Here is a 25,839-nt window from a genome sequence, read left to right as displayed (position 1 = left end):
ATATAATATAATATACGTAACTACACGACAAGGCAGTAGTATTATATATATAGAGCGAAATGGAAATTATGTAAAATAAAACGGGTACCTATATTATAATATTATAACCGACGTTGAGCAGCTATCGCTCGGCGGAGGCTGTCAATATCGACCGGCAGATCGATGGGTATATTGCCGTTTACCGTACACACTGACACTACACCATATATATTATTATTTATTATTATATTATGTATACGTGCACATCAGTCTATCTTCACTTCAAATGCAAATCACAAAATCCGACGTTGGTATTGATGGATGAGCAGCAATCTAAAGGAGGTAGGGCGCGGTACCCGTCAACGACGACTTTACTACTATTACGACGATGACGACTATACTCTATTACCGTGGCGGGACGAGCGTTCCACTCTAATAGGTCCACATTTCATAAAAAAAATCCTCTAGCAGAAGCTATACATATATATATATATATATATAATGTATATACACATCTTGCATGTATACTTATAGGAAAACTGATGGCAATTATTTATTTATTGTTATTATTCGTTTACACTTTAGGCACATAATATATTTAAATTATAATATAGAATTCCGACCCTGCACATGATACGAGTAGGCATATAATATAAGTATATAATGTCAGCGACGACGATAATGCAGTGACTCTATAGCTGTATCCTATATATAAGTACGCTACTGCAGCAAGCGGTGTAAAACACGGCAAGCAACACGATTTTTTCGCACGGAAAAGTATATAATATTATATAATGCGAATAATAACAAAATTAATTTCGTATATTGGGCGTGTTGGTCGTACGATGGGTCGTATATTATATAATATGAAAACGACGATATGGATATTATATTGTAGGTATGCTATAAAGTATATTTTTATCATATCGTGTGCCGTCGTGCAGGACGGTGGTGAACATATCGTTGCACCTATATCATATTATATACGCATAGTATACTGACGAGTTATTGTTTTAAATCGTACGTTATTATATAATATATATTTTGCACATAAATGTCTTTCGCGAAGATAGACGTAAATAAATAAATCAATAAGTTGTATTTTATTGTGTGTGCGTGTGTATATTGTAAAATAATGTTTTATGAGAATCGAACGTGCATAAGATCATATAGAATAAAAACAGACGTGTAATACATGCTGTACTTACGGTGCATATGGTTGGAGGCATAGCCATTTGCGGGGGATCAGTAGACGTCCGTGAAGGTCGGATGGGCATGGGGGGTGGTTGCGGGACGATCGGCGGCACGCTGGCTCCGGCCATCTCAGGCCGCAGGAACCACGATGCTACTGAAGCCCACTGGAAAAAACAAACAAAAAGACCGTACATAAGTTGATGTTTACAAAGAATGATAATCACAGTAAAATTATGAGTAACAAGGTGACAATTCATAAATGTGATTTTTTGCACACATTATATACGTATCATACCAGAACAAGATGCTAGTGGTATACCTATTTATGTACAATGTACATATATATTTATAGTGTTATTGTAATTGTTGTTTTTTTTTCAAGCATAGGACACGTCAAACATTACACTGAACCGGCCACTGTGTTAAGATATAATATTTATCTTTATAGAGAATATAATATATGTATATTATATAGTATATACAATATTCACTAACAACTTTCCGGCTGTTAAAACGACTTGATACAAACGTCGGTAAATTAGCAAGGCGGATGAAGGACACTCGATAACTTGTTATTCATATTTTATAATATTATACATTACAGACCTAAAGTATAATTTTTATACATAAAATTCGATCAACTCGGCCAAGATCGTCGACAATAATATAGTATGTATGGCATACTATATTAATGTAATATATTATAATCATCGGCGCAGCTGATATAGAATTTTTTCTTAATAACAGAGGCACTTGCTCGAAAGGAAACATAAAGAGAAATTGTATACATGATATAGATGTATATAATAAGAACAGCGAATGTATAGCTAGAATATTATTGTGCGATGTGTATAATGTTTGTCGTTGCTAATTTGCTATAGTAGTATAGCAGAATAATAGATATTATCTATGTTATGATTTTTTTCTCTAACACCTACTTTTCCGTGTGCATATCGAGATTTAAACAGCACTTTTAACATTGCTGGTACATTGATTTTGGTATTATCGTCTTTTCAAGCCCTTTGATATTAGTATCTACGCTCTACGGATTTTACAATATTTTAGGGAGTAGGGGTCAACTTAAGAAACTCAAATAGGAACCTATATACTTTTTTGCAATCTTATATTTGAAAAAAAAATTTTAAGGTACTTTGATAGGTACAAAGGTACATACAAAACAAAATTCATACCAGTAGTTTAAGGGTTTAGGTTATAAGTTTAAGTATTTTTTAATATTTTTTAAATTGACTAACCTATAACTGTAACATACTGTTTCAATATGTATTCCCTGTATATAAGTATATAATTAAAATAAGCCACGTTTATTTAACTCGAGTGAGTTTAATAGTATTTTTAGATATTTACAAGTGATTTTCTTATATGTGTGCGTGTGTGTGTTCGTTTACTGTGTACATGTACAATATTGTACATCAATAACAACGGCAACGTGGCAATGGCAATTTACCCAGTGTTTAGTGGTAGCGAAAGGATAGGGCGAGAGACGAGCCGAAACGGTCGCGCGAAACAAGTATATAAAATAATATAATAATTTAATACACTATATAATATATAAGTACCATGCGCATATAAAATGTCGCGTGTCCAGTATACTCGTAGGGGCCAAAAAGGTCAAAGTCGCGGCAACCTAGCAAGAGCGGCACGATAGTAACAAAATAATGACAGCAATAAAAAGGGAAAAAAAAAATAAAAATAAAGAGGAAAGTATATTATATTATATACACGCTGGACACGCGAAAAACTTGGAGTAAATTTCGCTGTATAGTGTCTACATCATTGCTACTGCTATTTATGCTATTATATATAGTGGTTCCGGCGATAGCGCACAGCACGTGTATAGGATATTCTATCTATATACAGAGTAGGTATGCGTCTATAAAATCTAGGCTTTAATTTTTGTCACGTGGAAGTCAATAATTCAATATGAATAACATGAATATAATAAAATATTATATTATATTAAAACAATACGTATGGTGTATGAAGAAAAAAATCTGCAAGCATTTATTTTGTTTTGATTGATTTATTTTTTAAAGAGTGTGTCCTTAAAATGTCAAGTCTATGTAAATAATATATTTAGGTACGCGGAAAGGGGATGGAGATAATAAAACGAGCGAGTATACATTATAATAATATTATTGTATATAATAGAGAATCGCGTGACTTCCTAAAAATTTCGTATATACCAAATACGTTGCGTCTCGATAATATGATAAAAATTAAAACGTATTACTTATATTACTGTAACGTATACCTCCTCCGGTGTACACACATACATACATACTATATATAGGTAGTAGGTACCTACAATATATAATACAAGTAGGTCTATAATATGTGGGTACTTTACAGCTGTATAAAGCATGTAATATTATTTAATTTGTCGGCGTTATATAATATCCCTTGTAAATAAAAATAATAATAAAACGAAGCCGATGGCGACGCCGTGTGGTGTTTTGGCCCTAGTTCAAAATAACACATATCTATATAATATTCTATAATATCAAAAACCGTTTATCGTTACAGCGGAAAACACGGCTATGGCACATGGATATTCCGCGTACGTGTAGCAGAGTCGCTGTATGTAATACACACATATATAAATGTATAGATATACTAATCCCTGGTTGCTGCACTGTTTTCCGCGAGAGAGCAGCGGTGGTTTTTCGTCTATTTATAATCTCTCGGGACCAGAGAAATTGCGGTTTTACGACACCCATAAAAGTTTGCGGCAACGACGACGACCACATGGCGGTATATATACAGCAGCATGTTCAAATCTATATACGATTATATTATTATTATTATAACTACTATAGATATATAAAATAATGTACACACACGCTGTATATATAATAATCGACGAGGTCATCCATCCGTGTGTTTGGGTGTGTGTATGCGCGTCCAAAGGGGCAGTGTATATATATATAATATACTATATTGTGTGAGTATGTATGTATATTGTATATGTGTGTAAGAGTTCATCTGGCTAAAAGCTTCTTCCTGCCCCCTAACCTCGTCCTAAACCTCGAGTCTGACGTATGACAGCGGCCGGAAAAAAACAGTTCCGAATTAATGAGCGAGAAAAATAACGACAACTATGCCGCCAATGCTGTCACGACCCTGCGCGCGCTCCATATTATTATTATCATTATATATTATGTTATATATATACGACAATTTATGACCGATAAACGTTCTGATAGCACGTATATAATATGTATTTATTATTTCGTTGCAGTGTTCGTATCAGCGCGGATAAATCGATGTGGCTTATATTATATACATTAATTAATATTCTACACCATCCGGTAATCTGCAGTGCGATTTATGAAACAAACCCCAAACGAGAGATGACTATTGCATGTACGCAGTCCCATTGACTATATAATATGATATTATTTTAGATTTAATTGAAAATTATTATATACTTTTGTGTGAACCGTTTTATTATTACCTAGGTACCTATATCATACATTATGATACCGTCGTTGTACATGTTCAACACATTCGTCCCACGTTATAATTTATTGACGCCCTGAAGTCAAAACACACATAATATGTGTACAGCTGATAGTCTTATAAAACACCGACCAAAATTAAATAAATGTGCTCACAAACGGTATTAAATCGTACCCGCGATACCCGGAGTAATAATAACAATATTAATTAATTTTTTCCAAGTGACAAACGGCACCGCAGTAGAGGTTGGGGTTACTCGAATTCCATTACAATATATTATTATATAGTAAGTTACCCGTACGACGTGAAACTATTTTGAAATCAAAGTAATTATAATATATAGTTTTAGGGGGTTATAGTGGGCGCGATTATACCTACAACAGAAAAAGGTTTTAAATTTAAAGAAGAAACGTGAAAGTAGTTATTACTACCCGTGGAGGGGTTCTACTATCCCAAATGTATATTATATATATTTGGTACATCATAAATATATACGCACACATATTGTTAAAAACCGTTTAACCGTTGCCAGTCTCCAGATATGGATTAATTTATCGATATGACTGTGCGATAAAATATACTTATAGACAATATACATATATACGTTTGAAATGGAAGGGCAAGCTGATAGTATAATCTTATATTTTTAAGATGACCTTTAGGATATACACATTACACATACAAAGTCATTTACACATTTAATGGTATTATATAATATTTATATATATTTTTTGCATAACAGTGTTCTTATATCAGGTGGTACGCGTATGCATAAATATAAGTTTAATGTTATTATTATAATATATATTATGGGAAAATAATACAATAACAACTGTTATGACGATTTAAACCATGTCTAATGAAATAAAATAAATGAATGTATATGATAAACGAGATCCTATGCAAATTTGAAACATTTATTATTACTCATTTCAATCTTTTAATATAGTTGTCATGAGTTCACATAATCACACATAATATAAATTAGGTGTATTGTAATGTACCTATATAAGTATATTATATTAATATGAAGGAATACAAATATTTTATAATATACTTGCGGCCAAAAATTATGAGCTATACGGTGCTGTAATAGATATCTATATGTATAATAAATAATAATATTATCCATATACGAAATTATCGATTATATTTGTTTAGGAGCCTGCAACAAATGAATCTTCTGAAATGACTTTTCAACGAAAAAAAAAAACAATAAAATCATACTTATAATACACCTTCACAATACAAAAGTGCTGGTACATTATGTTATGTGTATAACAATAATATATTACATGTCTATCATGCTAAATATCGTCGCTATAATTATATATTTTTTTGTTGTCTTGGCGAGCGCGTTGATCTGTTAATGAGATCTTTATAATATGGTACAATATACTACTTGCGTCCAAAAATAAGTTATATTTTGTAAATAATAAATTAAATAGGTAAATATAACGTCCCATTTTGGAGACGCAACTCAACTATGTTATATTTTTTCCTATCTGCTATACTAGTCATAAATGAGTTGCGTTATAGATATTAAATTATGTTTCAATAATATTGATTATATTATAAATTGTAAGTTATGTCTATCACCCAAATATATATACGTACATTTATAAACGTATTAAAATTTTTTCAAATTAATACTTATATAATATGTAAATAAATAGCATAAATACTCCCAAAATAGAATTATAGAACAAAAAAAATAAAAACAAAAACATTGGTAATTTAAATAAAGAAATTGAGAAAAACAAATTCCGCTTTAACATATTTAAAAAAATATTTCACTCAAATAGTCCACATCAATTTAAATAAGTAATTTATGATTTTCTGTATTGTTATTTTAAACATTTTAAGCTTATAAAATATATTTTTGATTATTTTTTAGTTTACTCATTTTATTTTGTTTAGTTAAAAATGCATTAAGTTTTTATTTTAATAGTTTGCCACCATAGTAATATATTTGATAACTGACGATTTTAAAGTAATATTAGATATATTATATTAATTACGTAAAAATTATAAAAATACGTATTATATATAATTTTTTTAATATGTTTATCTAAATAATTTGTATTAATATTTAAATGTGATGATATAATATAATATAATTACATGCATATGCAATGGAATCAAATAATTAATCTGTATTGTCACAGTAGTCTGTAAATATATAATTTATGTTATAAAAACTTGGGACGCTACTTGGTTGTCTAAAAAAATACTATTAGACGGCGAAATAGGCTATGACCTTTTTTGAAGTTTTTTTTAGCGGAATACAACTTACTGATAATAATCTCGGAAGCAAGTACTATACTACTATATACCGAATAATATGAGTATGTATCTATGCGTTATAATATGTATAATATGATATAATATTAATATATGCACGTTTAGATATAACGATGGGCCTCCGACGCTGCTAATGGCCTGTGATACCTCCGCGCGCACTCTGCAAGGCTCTTGAGGTCAACCGTACCCTGAGGAGGCTCCTACTTAAGTCGTCTTGTCATAGCTTTGTGTGGTTATTATTATTATTTTCAATACTTGTTACTCGGTCCGCATGCAGTCGATCAGTGACAACCGGTTCCCCCCTACACGTAGAGACCTCACCTAGGAGACGCAATAGCCACATGATAAATAATATATATGTATATATATATATATATTATTCTATTCAATATACAATCACTAAAATAATCACTATATATATTTTAATACTTGGTAATAAACAAATAATATATGTTTATTTTTATTATATCTTGTAATTTATAATAGTATACAAAATAATAATTATTATTTCACGGATATTACAATAACATTTTATGTACCAATAATTCGTATAATAACACAATATGATATGTGTAGGTACATCGATTATAATGTTTACGATATTATATTATACAGTTCCAAATGTTGTTATAATATGCGTATATTTATAATGAAGCACGCGCATGTACAATATGTGAATATTTATTCGAAAAATGATGGGCAAACGGCCTCCGACGTTGTTGGAGGGGAACAATCTGTTACCTAGGAAACTAATTAGCGGATCTCAACCCTATCGTTTTACTTCACTCTTCATGAATATTTATTATAACGAGCTACCGCCACATCTTCTTCTCCGTATCTTTCTTCTTGTCCGGATGGGGTGAGCTCCACCACAGTGACGACGGCGGTGGCGACGAAGTCTCAATTATTATTATTATTCAAAAGAGAGCCGTCTCGTCATCGTACCTTTCGTACTATATATAACATTATAATATAATATTATATGCACGCGAAATCGATACTTTGCGAGTTCTCTCTGCGCTGCTGTATCTCTTATATATATATAAATACATATATATGTATACTGGTATACAAAACACACTGTGTTAACTAAAAATGAAGAAAAATAAAAAATAACGAACCGAGGTGGGACGCGTTATAAATGATCGAGAAAAGAGGGGGCGTCGTTTATATTTACGCACGACGACGTATATTATATTGCTCGTTGATATAAAAAATTGTGCACCCTTTCCACCACCAGCAGCAGCTGCGCACGGTTCCGAGTGTTTTTTATTTATTTTTTTCGTGTGTACAGTGTACACGCGTCAACCAAGCGTAAAATTCTTCAAAATGCTAATATCGGAAAATGCACGGGAAGCCCGGAGTCCGGGGAACAAAAAGATCATAACGCCCCGACGGCGGTACTTTAACCCCTTTTTTCACTCCAAAATCAACACAAAAGGAGGCTGTACCCCAGTGGGGTCGGAGCATCATCGATTCTAATTGGCCGACCGACAACGACATTTGAACAGCGTGTGTCCCTCCCTCATCCAGGTCGATGTTCAGCACGCGGGGAGTGGGTGATTTAAACGCTAAATAATAATAATAATGATAATAAAAAAAAGTGGGACGGACCGAAAGTTGGGATTACGCATAAACACTGAATATATACGTATATATTAAAGGATATTGCAAATTGAACATGGGGAACTCTATTAATTAAATCGTTCGCGTGTGCAGTGCTGTAGGACGACGACTACATTATTATTATTAAACTTGTTAAAACATAACGCACGCGTGATTTCATTAAAACCGAGGCACACTGTATGTCTGTATGTATATAATATTGTATACATGTCAGCGCGGCGTCGTTGAATTAATCTGACGATCAAACAATGCGCGAAAACGGATCTATGTGCACGTGCAGCACCATGTACCTATGCGCGCGTATAATGATATTACCGTATGGACGTTATGTATTTCTAAGTATATACGTGTATATTTGTTTAATAAGACGATTGAATTAAAGTGTAGGATGATCTTGTAAAGTATATTGCTGTACACGCTAAAAATATCTTGATCATAAAAACGAAAAAACTAAATCAAACAAACAAAAATTAAAACATTATATATACCACGTATACCCATTATACGCGCGAAGAAAAATATATTTTAAGATGATGCAAAAATTATTAACATATAATATATTATGATACGCATGTACAGTTTTTCTAGACAACGGCTGTCACCACAATATATGAAGGATTGTGGATAGAAAAATGATCCAAAAATGATATTTTGAAAACTTCTGTTTTATTTTATATTGACACCGCAACAAGTACTAGGAAGACGGCTGTCATCAGGTACATTATACATACCTATTGTCAGATATCAATATCACAGACACCCGCGAAACGTCATGAGTGACAAAGTTTATCGGTAGTTAGGTTCCGAGATATTTTTCCACTTAAATTAATCATAAATTAGGTCCGCGGTGTACCTACCTATTTCATTAAATATTGAAATTATTTGGTCCACAGTAATGTATGATTTTATCTCACAATGTTATCGATAACAGTAACGATGACGTAATATCGGGCATTTGTCGACACCACGGCTGTATGCGGTCGGAAACATAATTAAAATTTACATATCATTTCAGAGGTCAACACAGACTATCATAAGAACAGTCGTAAAAGAAATATTTTTTAAGACAGACGATACTTTGTTTTATTTAATCTATGACAAGTGCCAATGTAAGCTTTATAAAAAAAAAATGTAATAATTGTAAGTAAAATTATTTTATAAGAATTTTATACATGAGTGAAACTACCTAACAGACAAAAGTAAAGATCAAGTTTTCGGGACTTTCTAGTCAACCTCCATGTGGTATCTCCTAGATAATGCTAATGGACTACCTATATCTACTTGAATTTTCCCAAAGTAAATAATTATGCCAGGACCTAATTCATACAGTTTTTTTTTTAATTTTGGTACCCACATTGTGATTGTTTAGATTATCAATTTAATAAAACTACAAATTATCGAAATATATAAACAATAATTAATATGGATATTTTAAATTTTTAAACAAGTAATTGAACGATTTTAATATGCATAATGATTTTATTTTATATTAAAAAAATTAATTCAAATTTAGGAAGTTAATAATCATTATTAATTTTGTATACATACAATACATATGTAATGTATTAATACAATATAATATTTTAAAATATGAAAAATAAGTTAAATTGTCCGCAAAAATACTCAATTATTATAATAAATATATAAAATAAAAATATGTGATCTACGAATTTAGTAATCCACAAATCGTTTAAATGGTTTTCTGCTGAGCTGCATAAATTACAAAAAAATATATGTGATAATTTAAGAATTTGCTTTGAGTTACTCATTAAAAACTAATAACCAATCAGTTTTTTTAGACGCAGCGTACGATAATTGTCGCGATGTACCTATATATTGATATTTATTATATCATATTATATATGTATAATAATCAATCGTCACGCATAAAAAACGTGTAAGTATACCTACTCGTATCCACAGCATATAACATGTTATATTATGTAGTCGAAACTCACTAGTTACATTGAATTAATAGTGTACACGCATACACCAGTGTTATAACTATGCATATTTATATATATTATAATTATTCGTGTACGAGTGTACGACAAACGGCAAATAGCGGTCGTAATACAGAATATTAGAATAACAATTTTTTAATTACATAAATGTCAGCACGCGAGTTCATTCTAATAACGTCTTGCACTCTTCTACAGAGATGTCTGACAGACTATTTCGGCGATTTGACAGTGTAATTGCCGTGAAAACGCACGCTGCTCGTATAGGTAAGTATAATATATAATAACAATATAATATTATAATATTGTATATTTCGCTTTTTTTTGTTTACGGTAGAAGATAATTCGCACTCATCTACTATAGTAGTATCTATGTATATTTATACATAATTAGATAAATGTTTAGATAAGTGTTTTAAAAATGCGTCCAAAGGGAAATTCGACATCCGGCAAGCGCATTTTGTATAAAAAAAATAAAACTAGACCTTGGTCATGATATTTTTATTAAAATTTTTTTAAGTTTATACATAGTTATGCTACTACTGCAGGTATAATCGAGACTCACAAGTGTCATAAAGAAGGAAAAAATAAAAATATAGCAAGGTCAACCATGTGACCAAATTAATAATATTTCTATGGTAAGAAAAAAATAATCTGTCATCGGTTTTATACGCATCGATTTTTCGGCCTCCGTGCGATGATGTGTACAATACTACAATTTACATCATATATACACGTCAAATGTGTACTTCTATATATAATATAAGTGTGAAAACAACAACTATAAAACTACTGTTAATGTGCGTTGGAATAACGATGACGATGATGTCTATATATATTATTACAATGTACATGTATATTGTACATGCATGTAAGATTCTGTCACACACACACACACAATGTAATACTGACAATTCGTTATCATATATCTATTGTTCGAAGAAAAAAAATAATAAATAAATAAATAAAATACCTGCGGAAAGAAAGGATAACACCACGTTAACGCAGCGGGTATTCTACGAGGACGCGTGTAAACACGACAACGTGGTGGCGGCGGTTATAATATATTATTTAATAATAATATAATACATAACAGCGGCGTTGGCAGCAATATAGTAGTTGACTGTAAGGTTGTGGCTATCTTTATATGTATAGCTGATATATTATTGTATACCGCGATTTTGTTTTAAACGGTCATCATAAGCATAATAAAGGGTCGCAACTCACAGTTTAAAAGAAAGCGGTCGTTTTCGTATGTTATATTATTTTTTTTTTAAATTACGTATAAGTGTATATGCTCATTGTGTACATATATAATACGAAATAAATTGTAGGTAGACTCACTTGAAGAGAAGAAAAAAATATAACGCGCGCCTATAATTTAAGAAAAAAAAACGAAATTAAATCGTTCATTGTATGATTATTATTATTATTTTAATATATACTTATATAAAAAGACAATAAAGGCTTTTTAGATTTATTTTTTATTATTATTTTGTGTAGATCCGTGAAAAAGAGGGTTATTATATTATTATTTATTAGTTTATATGTATAGCTATTATGTACACCACCACCATCACTGACGATGATGCAGTCGTCGCTTTATGATGGTTACATGCCATAAGATAGCTAGTATTTATTTTATTAGGTACCCAGGTCCTACATATATATCGCAGCGTATACACACAAAAACTGTCTGGCAATAGAATGCATAGGTTATGAAAAGACAACGTCGTTTGCGCGCACTATAATTTAAGAGAATCAAAAAATAAAAATAAACCGTTTAACACGCAGAGGACTCACAAATCTTATATAAAAGTACTACCCCATAAATGCAGTTTAACGAATTATACGGGAGAAATAGATACATGAGTATAGTGAATTATATATCTATGTACCTACAAGTGTACAATAATAACCTAAGGACCGTCATCGTATACATTTAAATTGCATTGATTTGATTAGTGGGAGGTGGCGAAATTATACGGTTGTTGGGTGCGTGAGCGTGTCTCTTTCTCTCTATATATATTATAATTATACAATATAAAAACTAATTCTTTAGACTGTCAGGCGGTGGCGGCGTCGTCGTCGTCGTTTTGAACACGACACACTATATTACATTATTACGTATATATTGCGGCAAAAGCGGTTGGGGGACCTTGGCTGGAAAATTATAATGATAATAATAATAGAAACCAAGATAATTTTAGGAGTTTATAAAAAAAAAAACATTTACGGACATACCCCTCGAGAGACCGCCTTCTCCCTCACGTGTAATTACACCGTCGCTAGAAGAAACGTTTAATTTGTACAAAAAAAAATCAAAAAAAATCGTGACACAGAGGACGGACGACCGGTTTTTCATGTACGTGTCTACTGTACAATTCGCCTCCCCCGTTGAACAGCCGACGTACGGCTGCGGTGTAATCTTCTCGCACGGCGTGTAAAGGATTTGGGAATTTGTTTTTACCGGCTATATAGGTATTAAACATATAGAGGAACATGGATGTATTCGTGACTCGTCGACGACACCGCTGAAGTGTGTGTGTGTGTGTGTTAGACTGTTTTTTTCTAACACGACGTTAGATATATCATATAAATATATAATATACAGCAAAGCGCTGTAGTGGTGAGTACACGCGTTTAGATGGGTTGTCGTGCGGATGCGATGTCGTGACCGGCGCCCATTACCATCGTCGTTGACGCCGCTCCGCGCTGAATAGCAGACCGAAGCGCATCGATCGTCGCACGGCGGTTAACTACTATAATAGGTATATAATATTATTATATACATATTGGTATTACGTATACGACTACGCATATATATATTTATTATGTACTGGTAAAGTGACGAAGACGACGCCCATGACACCGGATATAGAGTCCATTAATATATAATACGGAGAATTGCATCCCCCTTCGAGTAGAGCCCATTAATACATGACAAATTTCATCCCCTGAGCTTATATGTAGACATAATATAGTGTTGGTCCTGAAATACACATTGGTTTATAAAAACGACGTTTATATTTTATATTATTATATTATTTTCCACCGGGAAAGATGATAAAACGATAAAGGTATGCATATAATTATATAATCTAACGGGTATATACCATATAATATGTTCATATACATATTATTATATAAGGTCATTGTATGGCCTAACCTAATCTATGTGTATATTTTTATGAGGAATACATCAAGCATGCATAGCTCTTTTTTCTTCTTCAATATTGCAATTATTCAAAATTTGAATTTTGGAATTTATAGATACGAGTAGATACCTATACCTATATCTATACTCACTTATAAAGACCATATTTTACAATTCTCGAGATTTGTTTGTATTATTACTTAAGGAGAGTATTTATATTTAATACCTTTGTGTCCAATGAAAGTAAAAAACTTTTGTTTTCCAAATGACTAATCACTCTTTTTTGTTCATGGGATCTGGAGGCTATAATAATTTGAACATATTTTATTATTTATATTAATTTGTTGATAGATATAATTAATATAAAAATGGTCTATAATAAATATTAGATCTAATATGAAATATTATATTTTTTGTTTTTATAACACTATTTTTAAGGAAAAATTATTCTTTGTATAAACATTTCGATAACAAAGAAACTATTTAATTCCGAAAATCAAAATTTTATTATAATTTGATACTTATAAATTAAAAAAATGGGGGTAAGCATGCTTAGTGGTCAGTGGATCACACTATTTATGTATAAAAATATGAAAGATTTTGCGTTATTACCGTAATTAGTGAATTGTTGCATAAGTGCACTATGTGTACACATGTGTACAACTTTGTTAGGCACATTTACTGTATAAACCACAATAGTATATTTGATTATGATTTTTTAGTACTTATCAAGATTCTCAAATTGCACTTCAAGTCGAAATTAATAGTCTAAATTTTTACATTATTGTTTACGAGACAAGTTGAAGAGTAACCGTTAAATTTTTTTGTGGAGGTTATTTTGATATAAATATATATAATAGTGGTACTTATATAATAATCGTATAGTGAGTAAAGTTTTCCGAAAATTATGTATTTTACTTTGTATATATATACAAAGCAATACAAAGCAATATATATGCTGCCTTATAGGTTATGTACAATTTTGATATGCATCCTGCACTATACAATAATATTTTATATTATACCTATGTACATATTTTTCCATGCTATACATGTTATGGAAAAAAAAATACGTGAAGAAATAAGGGTCTTTTTAGACGCATATAAATTTAAAATTTATATATAAAATTAGAAAAAACTTTAATTTCTCTATGAGTTATTTAGTTATTATATTTAGATAGGCAAAGTTGGGTTTATTCAGTTTTTTCTGATACTTTGTTGAGTATAATGTGCAGTAACCCCCCTCACCATCAGAGCTTTCCCGTTAGTATAAATATCATACATAAGTATAAGTTAATGTCAACCGTGATAAAAATCCTTGCTTAGCTATCGTCTAATCATCACAAACTTTTTAATCTATTAAAATGCTTATGGTGTGTGCGGTGTGGTATCTATATTTATATTGTATTTTATATTAAAGGTACTCGCGCGTTTATATTTTTTTACGGTACGATGGGGTCGAGTATGTTGGTGGTGAGAGGGGGTCCCCGAAATACATATATATATTACACATATATGTACTACAAGCGAATCTATATAGAATGTCTTACCACCTCCATCATGAGTCCGGCACTAGCAGCGCTCGGCGATTGGTCTTCTGGACGGCGCATGCGTAGCGGGGCGCCGATCACTCTGCCATTACCTGTGTACAAAAACGACAACGGTGAGTTAAAAAAATAAATAAATAAAAACACACACACAAATACATATCCCCATACCATAACAATGAAATCATATATTATGATATAGGCGTGTCACGTGAGTGTCAAGGTATAGGTACCTATGTTTTGGTCATTTTTATTAAAAATCACATATACACACATACTTGATATATATTTAAAAGATTTTTATAATATACTGTATTAAAACTGTATAGTTACTAATAATAAACATTATAATATGGTAATATAATTTAAAGAAAAACTGCAAACGTGTATATTTGTAACATACCATTAGTACCTAGTAATTGTTTAACAATATAAATAATAGATCATTTTTTATTTGAATTGTGTGGTTTTTAATTTAGAAAATGAACAATGAAATTTTGAAATTACATAATAATAATGATAATAAATATTTGTATATAACGTACCTAACTATTTTAAATAATAAACGTATAGTAGGTATAGCCATTTATCATATAAATGTATATTATGTATACATGTTTGTATAATTGATACAATAATTTGTTCTTATAGGCTGCAATATTTATTTTAGGGGGTCCGGAGAGGAGAAATACCCACAGAGAAAAATGTATACGATTTTTACTTCCTTTTATTAATTACTCCTATAATATAGGAAAGTTATATCTCTTGAAAATTTAAAATCATCCCCTACGATTAGAAAGTCTAAAATAAACACTGATTATAGGTAAATTGGCCTCGCAATATTCTAAAAAAAGAAATGTGATTATAAGTAATAACACTGTAAAACGATTCTAATTTTAAGAATCTTGGGGACATTTTAAAGATTTTCATTACGATTATAATGCTGGAATATAAATCAAATGGTAATAATAAGGTGGCTCATTCCTTGCGTAATAGTGTAAATTTATTAAATATATATATTTAATAATGCCTAATTATATATATATATATATATATGCGGCTTATTGCACATTATAGAATATATAGATATAAATGATATATATACCTATACCTAATAAATAAAATACAAGTACATTTTTTGTTTAGCTGCAGTTAGTGAAATAAATCTTTTATAGATATTATTAAATATATGAAGATGAAATTATAAAGGAATTTCCAAAGCTTTCACTGCTTTCAGTGCTCCATTCGATCCACCACTATACCGAAATAACCTGAATTTTAGAACCCCCGGAGTCGCATCAGTTGCTATTATTTATACACCACTTACTTAATATATAACTATATAACATGGTATTTAAGTAGCTATGTATATATATATTATGATATAATATGGTAGATATAAAAATGACTTAATATTTACGTGCACCTATAGAATATACATTTATATTATACCTGTGCACGCATTGATGTCTCGTCTCAATTAACGAGCTCTATATATATTATATATTTTATCTTATCTAATAAACTTAATGACAGAGTATAATATATTATACTATATTATGATATTATACACTGCAGTGGCAAACGCGATCATACACCACAAAATATGTGTAAAGACATCGGACGATAACTTAAGTTGTATAATTGTTATATATATTATATAGAATACTATAGATAATGCGATCGTCGATCGATGATTGGTGTAACTTATACTAATATATACCTACTTAACATAGATATAGACTTAATTGTGTAGCTATACCTCATTATATGCTTTATATTTTTAAATTTTTTTTTACAACTGTTCCGCGAAAGTCACAAGTTAATTATTAACTTAATTAAATTAAACATAATTTGTATCATTTTAATTATACAAAGACGCGATCCCGATGATGACATAATTCTCGTTGCTTATTATGCATATTATCTACTACTATATGACTTATAACTTTCAAATACCCATAAAACATTCATATATATATTATCTTTGTAAGTATACAAAGTACCTATATGAATGATAATTAATTTACATATTATAGACCTAATTTTACATTTATAATATATATAAAAAATGACTAATGATATATGGCATATATAATTTATAATAAGTATTATTTATGATTAAAATATAAAGGTACTTGGTACGTTTATTATTATTTATTTTAAAGGCATTTTTATGATGCATTATATTATATTTTATTTGTAAACCTATCAAAATGTATAACACATATTATAGCTATATATATGTGTATACAGTTTTATCATAATCATCTCATCCACAAAATCGCCGAGCTTATTTTAACCGAACCATTGTAGCAAAACAGATTATTATAATAATTATTATTTGTAAGTTCTGCTGTTTACAACGCCTGTTGTCTTTCTTAAATTAGATCGTTTTTCAATTAATCGACACGCGCAGTTCTATTATCGCTATTATTATCGTACGCGGCGGTCGACCACGTATAACATCTGCACCGATTTATTTTCCTATTTTTTTTATTATACAGTAAATGCAGTTCACTCTATTGGATTATAGTTTTGATATATTTTTAGTCACATATTGCACGGTGACCAATAAATAATAAAATATATAACTTACATTGAATAATATATTATATATATATTAATGGGGGATTGAACTTTAATTAAGTAATAAAGTGGTTAAATATTAAAAAGCTATCTTTAAACTTTAACAAAACCATGTTTGAGTTTTTTTTCCAATAAATAACATTGTCCCACCTTTTGATGAAATCACTTTACATATACGTTAACAAACACATCAAACTGCGTAACTGTTAAACAATTAATATAGTCAAAAGAATTAAATATTTAGGAATTTTACTTGATTTTAACCTTATTAAATGGAATATTTATATAAGTATCTGATAGTTAAATTACGTTCTATAATATTTTAATTTAATATTTTAAAACATATAATTTCGTATCATACTTTGAGAATAGTTTTCTTTCTTTATACTTATATATACTGCAATGTGGTATAGTAATTTGGGGTGGTGCTTCTAAAAACCTTTAAAAGTATTGCAAAATAATATAATTCGTTTATGCTTAAAGAAGAACAATCTCATAAGATCCACTTATTTAAACTATAAGGAATTAAACGAGCTTCCGCTTGAATTGCTGTTAAAAAAAAGCTATAATGTTTGTACACAAAAATCTAATTTTTTTTTATTTAACAGAATGAAAAGTCCTTGAGTGAAGATAGATTATTTGATATTAAAGTGATTTATACTAACACATTTTTAGCCAAAAGTCCATAAATTATCTTGGTCCTGTTAATTTTAACTCTTTGCCGACTGTTAGGTATATGTAAAAAAAATTCTTAATGATAACAATAATATCAAGAAATGTATAAATGATGTTTTGTTTATAGTGAATTAGTTAATTTTCATAATTTTGTAGTTCTATAAGTCTATATTATTACATCTATACTTATACTATATGTATAGGTATAATCTTACGTGCACTATAGCTCCCTACATCATAAGCTCAGATTAAAGTTGTAGGTAATTTTTGTTTTTTTAATTAATAGATACTTTGTATATTATTATGTTAATTCATTAATACATTTCTTTCTAAATAAAAAAAATATATAAAGATGCAATTTAAAGTTAAATTATAACTATAAGTAATATTCGCGTCCTAATCAGCCCATAATAATTGTTGATATATTAAACATACGTTATATATTTATATACATTATAATATACCTACTCAATAAGTTGAATTTGCTGTAGCTGATATTTGATAATTTTTTTTAAAAAAAATAAGCCACCTTGAAGTGATAAATAACCTATATTTTAATTGATTATAATATAATGTTACGCAACATATTAGAACATTAGATATATATAAATATATACACATACAATTTTTAACAATATGGTATTTATTATGTACTTACATACAATAAAGTTAATAGGAAGTAAAGATAAAGTACCTATATAAACTACCTTTACAATTAGTTTATATAGGATGTATCTTAAAGATCATCAATCACGTAATTTTTCATTTAAGAAATATGTAGTCCAGGTAAAAATATTAGCAATATATATTAATGTACATAATATATTGTATAATATAAACTATATTGATGAGTAGATATGAATAATTATATAAATATATAATGTTATATTGAAAAGAAATTTCTGTGTTTTTTGTTATAAATTATGACTTTTAAGGTACCTATCCATATTCTATATAATTACAAAAAAGTTAAAAAAAATTTTTATGAATAATATTAAAATATACAAAAAGGATTATATACATGTATATACGAAAATATATAAAAGTATTTGGCATATAAATATAAGGTCTTATAATAATGTTATATTTCATATAAATTTTTATTTAATCCGTTATTTTTTCATATCGTATAGAAAATCAAAATTTCAGATGAGATTTGCAAATCGTACTTGTATAGTCATATCTATCCGTAATAGATGTAAGTGCAATCAACCGTGGAAATAATAACATTTTGTAGTCATTCAAAATACAGTAATAAATAATATAATATAACAGTACATTATTCGCATGTGCGCTGCAGTTAATAATCACTGAAATATTTTTTTTCACTTCTATTTTCAATAACATTCATCAATTTACGAAGTATATTTCATGTATACTTACTTAATATTGTACCTATATAACAGATACGTGTTATTATACATATTAGATTTATTATAGGTATATTATAAAGTTGGTTTATGACTGTTATATATAATATAGATAAAAACTTATAATAAATGGTTACTGTTTTATTTATATAAAACTATGATGAGCTTTATAAGTATATTATGCTAATTATACAAGGCATATACTAGCTATACTATCTATGTATATATCCTACAAGATCAAAATTAAAATATAATATGTAATACATATTATGTATATACATATGTGTGTACCGTTAGGTTAGGTTAAAAATATGTTATATATATATAAGTTATAATATAACTTGTAGTTTATATTTGAAGTTATCTACTTATAAAGGATGTAGTCATATAGATAAATGTGTTCGTTTAAATAATATTTTATATTAAATAAAATGAGATATAATAAATGATTAAAAATATATATGCAATTAATAGTAATATAAGAACTGATAATATAATATTGTTTTCAAATTTAAATTGTATTTTATGTATCAACAGTGTTAATTACCCACATGTCCTAAATATAATATAAATTATAATAATATGTTACGGACGTTACGGTGTGCGACCATTGAATAACACGTCCCGCTTGTTTATTATAAATTACGATAAACGCAAATAATCGACACGTATTTAATTTTATAAATGAATACACATGGGTTTCGGTGATGCGACGCAAGGGGATATTACCCTATATATATATAATAATATTTAAATACTTAACTTCGGAAGCGCGTTTAAGATTATTAGTTATCACATAGTAGGTTCCTTCTATAGGTAGGTACATATGTATCAAAAATACTATAAATATATTATACTTATGCACATATATCTATACAAATATATACCTATACATAATGTATAATCTATACATATATATATGTACGAGTATATGATCGAAATTAATAATGAAAAACGACGTTAAAAACGAACGCGATCTTCGCATTTGGATTCATAGGTATACCTATATAGAAAAATCACCGTGTCAATATTAAACAATGTCTATAGTTTTCAAAGCATATATACCTAATACAATTCATACCTATATATTATATATATATTTAAGTATATATAATAAGTAATAACAATACATATTAAGTATGTACCTATGATATAACCCTCTTAATTTCAACGGGACAGCTGTCGTCTTTCGTAAACAATGCACGTACATACCATTGTTGTAATAACCGGCCCCGGTTGCCCGTAGTCATTCCCCAGATAGATACCTAAACTATATTAGTGGGTCCAGGGTAAAAAATATTATATCAAATTAAAAACAATGTAAACAAAAATTTTGGATTCGTCGTCTACGGTTGTGGCTGATGCGTACCTATACTTATGGGTGCCCTAACCTACGTATATTATAAACAACATATGTGTGATGTGAACTGCAGGCTATAGTAGTAATAATACGTGTAGGTTTTGATAAATTATGTGAGATAGGTAGGGTGGGGGGATGACAATATTAATTGTCATCCCCGTCCATCACGCAGCAAGCGAGATGACGTGACGGCAATGATGGCGTTGAAAAATCCATACTCACCACCACCAAAGTGGTACGACGGCCGTGGCCGCCGCCGCTGCTGCTGCTGCTGCTGCTGCTGCTGGTGCCACTGCTGCAGTTGGTCCATGAAACGGGCGGCGCAGGGCGTGCGCCCCACCCCCGTCCCCCGCTTGTTATGCCCCCCCGGATTGATAGCTGTGTGTCCGTAAAAGGGGGATGGTGGTGGTGACGACTATAATACGGCGACGACGGCGGAGGCGTTGTCCGGCAAAGTGGGTCAATCGATCGAACCCCGGGCGGCGGCGCTATAGCGTAACGTTGATAGAGAACAGGTCCGCGCTATAGGTGAATATATATATTTATATATAAATATGCGGGCGCGCGCGTGCGTTTACAAATATAATAATATTGTGTAGAGGGCGGTTGTCGCAGTGGCGGCGAAGACAGAGCGACACGGAGCAGCTGCGCGTGGAAAGCGGTGGCGGCGCGATTCGTGTTCGCGGCGTGCGCGTTGCGTGTGGCGGCGTTTTGTTCGTTGTCGTCGGCTGCGACGGCGGCGCTGTTCTCCTGCACACGAGCGTCACGCGACAAGACGGTTACCGAAGTGTCGCCCGACCGGGATACTGTCCGCGCGCGCCAGGTATGTCTCCGACGCCGCCGCTGCGTCCCCGCGAGCGATTCGCATGCGCGCGCGCTCTCGTCGCTTGCAGGCGTCCGGCCCCCGCTTGCGCTCGTCACGTCCCGGACCGCTCGTTCGACGTCTCCCCCGGACGCCGCGACAACGCGACACCGGACCCGCCCGTCTGATGGGGGACGCATGCGGCGCATCCGGACCACGCCGGCGGGATCCGCCCACAGTCGTATTATAGTCGCGTGACAATTGTGCGACACCAACGGTGGCGGAGGTAGAGACGCGCGCGCATCGGCCTCGCTGTCATTGTGCGCGCGACAACGCCGGCCTCCCCTTTTTTATATTCTTGTATTCAACGATAATATATGATATTATATATTCTTCTATAAAATAAATGCTCTCCGTTGAATTTGGATAATGTTTAAGCCAGCAGAAATGGTTTTTTTATTATGAGATAAAGATGAAATTACTCGCATCTTATGATTAATGTATAATTGTAGATATATTGTTATATACTTTACTTAAAAGGTCTCTAAATTTTTTCCAAATTATCCGTTTTTATCCTTGAATGGTTAGGTTAACCTAACCTAACTGTCTTTCTCCATTTTATTATAGTAAGTTCATATTGTATAGAAAGTATAGTAAGAAATTTCCATTTGAATTTGCAAGTTTGAACATTTTATGATGATTTTATCAGAATTTAATCTCTCAATATTTATTATAAAATAAAATATAGGTAGATGATCATTGGAAAAACTTATTTATATATATATATTATATTCGTTTACAAAATTTAATAAGATTTTCCTGATAACTACTCAATACTCATATATTTCTAACACAAAATAACCCAATATTTTATATATAACAATAATATATAAGCACCGACAATAAGTGACTTATTTAATATTTTTTTTTTGTACAATTATTAATAATAATCCATTAAAGAGTATTGTAATAATATCGTAAATATGAGACATTTATAGGTGTACCTAAACTCATACATTACGATTTACGAGTATACAGGTATAAAGATAAATTTAAACCAAAATGTTTTTAACGAATTAACTGTTAGTATAAAGCTATTATATTTATCATAGTACCTATGTATGTTGTAATCAATACATTTTTAAAAATAAAATAATAAAAAAAAATTTGTATTTACATAATAACCATATTATATTATAATATTCAATTTATATACAATATTCATATATATAATATATATAAATATTTTGACAACAATGTTAAATTGTTAACTATATAGGTAACTATAAGATCCATCTTTAAATTGTATTAGTATTTATAATAGAAACATTATATAATATAATTCAATTTTTTTGTTGGTTCTAGTTATAGTTAACTATCTATAAGGAAATAAGGTACTTATTAAGGAACTTCAAACATAAAATTGAATAGATTTCAAAATGTGATGTTATAAATAAATTGATAAATTAAAATGATAATGCGAATCCTAATTTAAAAATAAATTTTAGTCAGTATAGGTATACTTCTTTATATTGCTGATAAAAGTGTACGTAATAATATATTGACATTAAAAATCTATCGATTATTATATTTAATATTTAAATACATTTTTGTGTATATCATGGGAATGATTTCAAATACAAAATATGTAAAATTATTACACATATAAACAGCCAATAGGGTATAATATATTTAATAATTATTATAATTATATAACATATTAATTTATATTATATAGTAAATAAGTGCAGAACACATAATATTTTATTTCATTAATTATTTCTGGTATATAGCTGATACTTAATATTATTAATAAATAAAAATAAATATTATTTTACTTCAATATGTTTAAAATGTTGTGTGGCGAATTTTGTGAGAATTTTGTTGGACATTGTAAGTGATATATTTATTTTTGTTACAGATTCAACTATAATTCTTTTAGTATAATATATTATATATTATAAGTATAAATAAAGGGGGAACAGAAGTGTTTGAAATACGAGGAAGTAAAAAAAAAAACACACAGGTCAACAACCAATATGTCAATACATCTCTTATTATAATATATTATATTATACTTATTATTGTAAATCCTAAATCTATATAAATCTGTCGGTTCAAACACGAAAAAAAAAATCTGTATAAATTTATCTTTTAAGTAAATATAAGGAAATGTAGGCACTATTTAGTTTTTAGTGATTATAATATTATATTAATATTATGTATTTATATAGGTACCGCGAGAAGTTGAAATTCCGTGCTGTCTACATATAATATTGATATTGTATAAATAAATTACTTTGTTTTATAATATATATATTGCAAACGTGTGCAGGTATATTATACAAAGTAATTAATAATTACCGGTGTCCGATAGTTATAGGTATTAAACCGATATACTGCAGGTATTAAAATTAGCCCAATTAGCCAACGGGCGTACTTTGTCAAAATATAAACACATATATACCTACTTATACTGTTACAATGAAGTAGGTACACCGTATATAGTCGAGGTATATAGTAAAATTTTAATAAATCAAAATAATAATATCATAATAAATTAATTTTATAATATAATATATAAAAATGCGTACCTATATCAGCTAATAAATAACATTAGATCTATACGATGCACTATAGATATTATATATAGCTAGTATTCTAATCTATTATACACTAGGTTATACATAGGTGTTCTTACAGACCTGCAGTATATAATCGTATTTATCACATCATTCGCACTAATAAATGTATTATAGAATATAGGTATCAGGTATGGCTTTTATGTAAATATTTTATACTAACTGGTATTGAATAACGATTCAGTGGTCCGATGAATGTCGGCTGGAGCGATTCCCGTGGCGGCTCCGTGTATAACCATCAAACAGTCGAAATCAAAACACGCGCGCGGAATTCGAATGGAATATCACTGGCAAAAACTCAAAATTGGACCTAATTTTTTTTTTTTATCTATTAAACGTTTCGCGACATTAGCGAGGGTGGTCGATGTCGGACGATTTGCATTAGTGTGGATAGGTGGGCTTAGGTATTAATACAACAAGTGACACGGCGTCGGAATAAAACACACTTCTGACCGAAACACGAACAATTTTTTTTTAACGTAACAAATTAACTATATAGGTAGATTCAAAAATTGTATTTTCTTCGCACAATAATAACTGTCGTATGATATATAAATAACGAATTAATATAATATTATTATACACAATGACGGACGCGAATATTATTGTTTGCTTTGAGAAGACGGAGGAGGAAACGCACAGTGGAAAAATAATGCGTGACAACGGAAAAACAAGCGGTGGCGGCGTAGGCGGCGGTAACGACGACGCGTTGTAACGACGTGCGGCCGAACACAACAGACGGCGGACCGCGTACTGAAGCGGTGTGTGACTGCTGCGCGCGGTTCACAGTGGCGGCTAGTTGCTGACACTCACACACACAAGGACGCGCGCGCAAACGAACACACAGAAACGCGGACGACAACGACGGCAGCGGTGACGTCGTGTGGGCCGTGCGGAGAGCAACGAGACGATGCGATGCGGCGGCGGCGGCCGGTGTGTCAGTGCCGCCGTGGTGTCGCTGCTGCTGCTGCGACGGCGGCGTCCCCACATAGCGGCCGGACGGCCCCGTACGACCGATGTCATTTGTCGCTGGATGCCGGATGGGCGGGGCGTCGTGTGTCACCGCGCCGTCACACAGTTCACGACGACGCCCAGAAATAATAATAATAATATTGTCGTCGTCGGTCAAGTAATGGGTAAGAGGTAGTACCTT

General features: G+C 30.8%; 1 protein-coding gene across 4 annotated transcripts in view; it reads right to left on the bottom strand.

Annotated features, from left to right (window-relative positions):
* Positions 1-25,627, bottom strand: part of LOC132930789 (zinc finger protein basonuclin-2-like) — an 82,317-nt gene extending 56,690 nt beyond the window's left edge. The window contains exons 1-3 of one of the 4 annotated variants that reach the window (XM_060996840.1): positions 24,850-25,627; positions 15,252-15,343; positions 1,188-1,337 (exon numbers count right to left, since the gene is read on the bottom strand). In XM_060996840.1, coding sequence (XP_060852823.1) covers positions 1,188-1,337; positions 15,252-15,343; positions 24,850-24,925 — 318 coding nt within the window. In that variant the 5' untranslated portion in view covers positions 24,926-25,627. Of the gene's footprint in view, positions 1-1,187; positions 1,338-15,251; positions 15,344-21,464; positions 22,027-24,849 lie in introns of those variants that run through there. The other 3 variants (XM_060996841.1, XM_060996838.1, XM_060996839.1) reach the window with 3 other exon arrangements.
* Between the last annotated feature and the right edge of the window lie 212 nt (positions 25,628-25,839).

The sequence above is a fragment of the Rhopalosiphum padi genome, chromosome 4 (genome assembly GCF_020882245.1).
Source record: "Rhopalosiphum padi isolate XX-2018 chromosome 4, ASM2088224v1, whole genome shotgun sequence".
Taxonomy (NCBI): domain Eukaryota; kingdom Metazoa; phylum Arthropoda; class Insecta; order Hemiptera; family Aphididae; genus Rhopalosiphum; species Rhopalosiphum padi.
The sequence above is the reverse complement of the archived record's forward strand: the minus strand, read 5'-3'. Positions and strand labels throughout refer to the sequence as shown.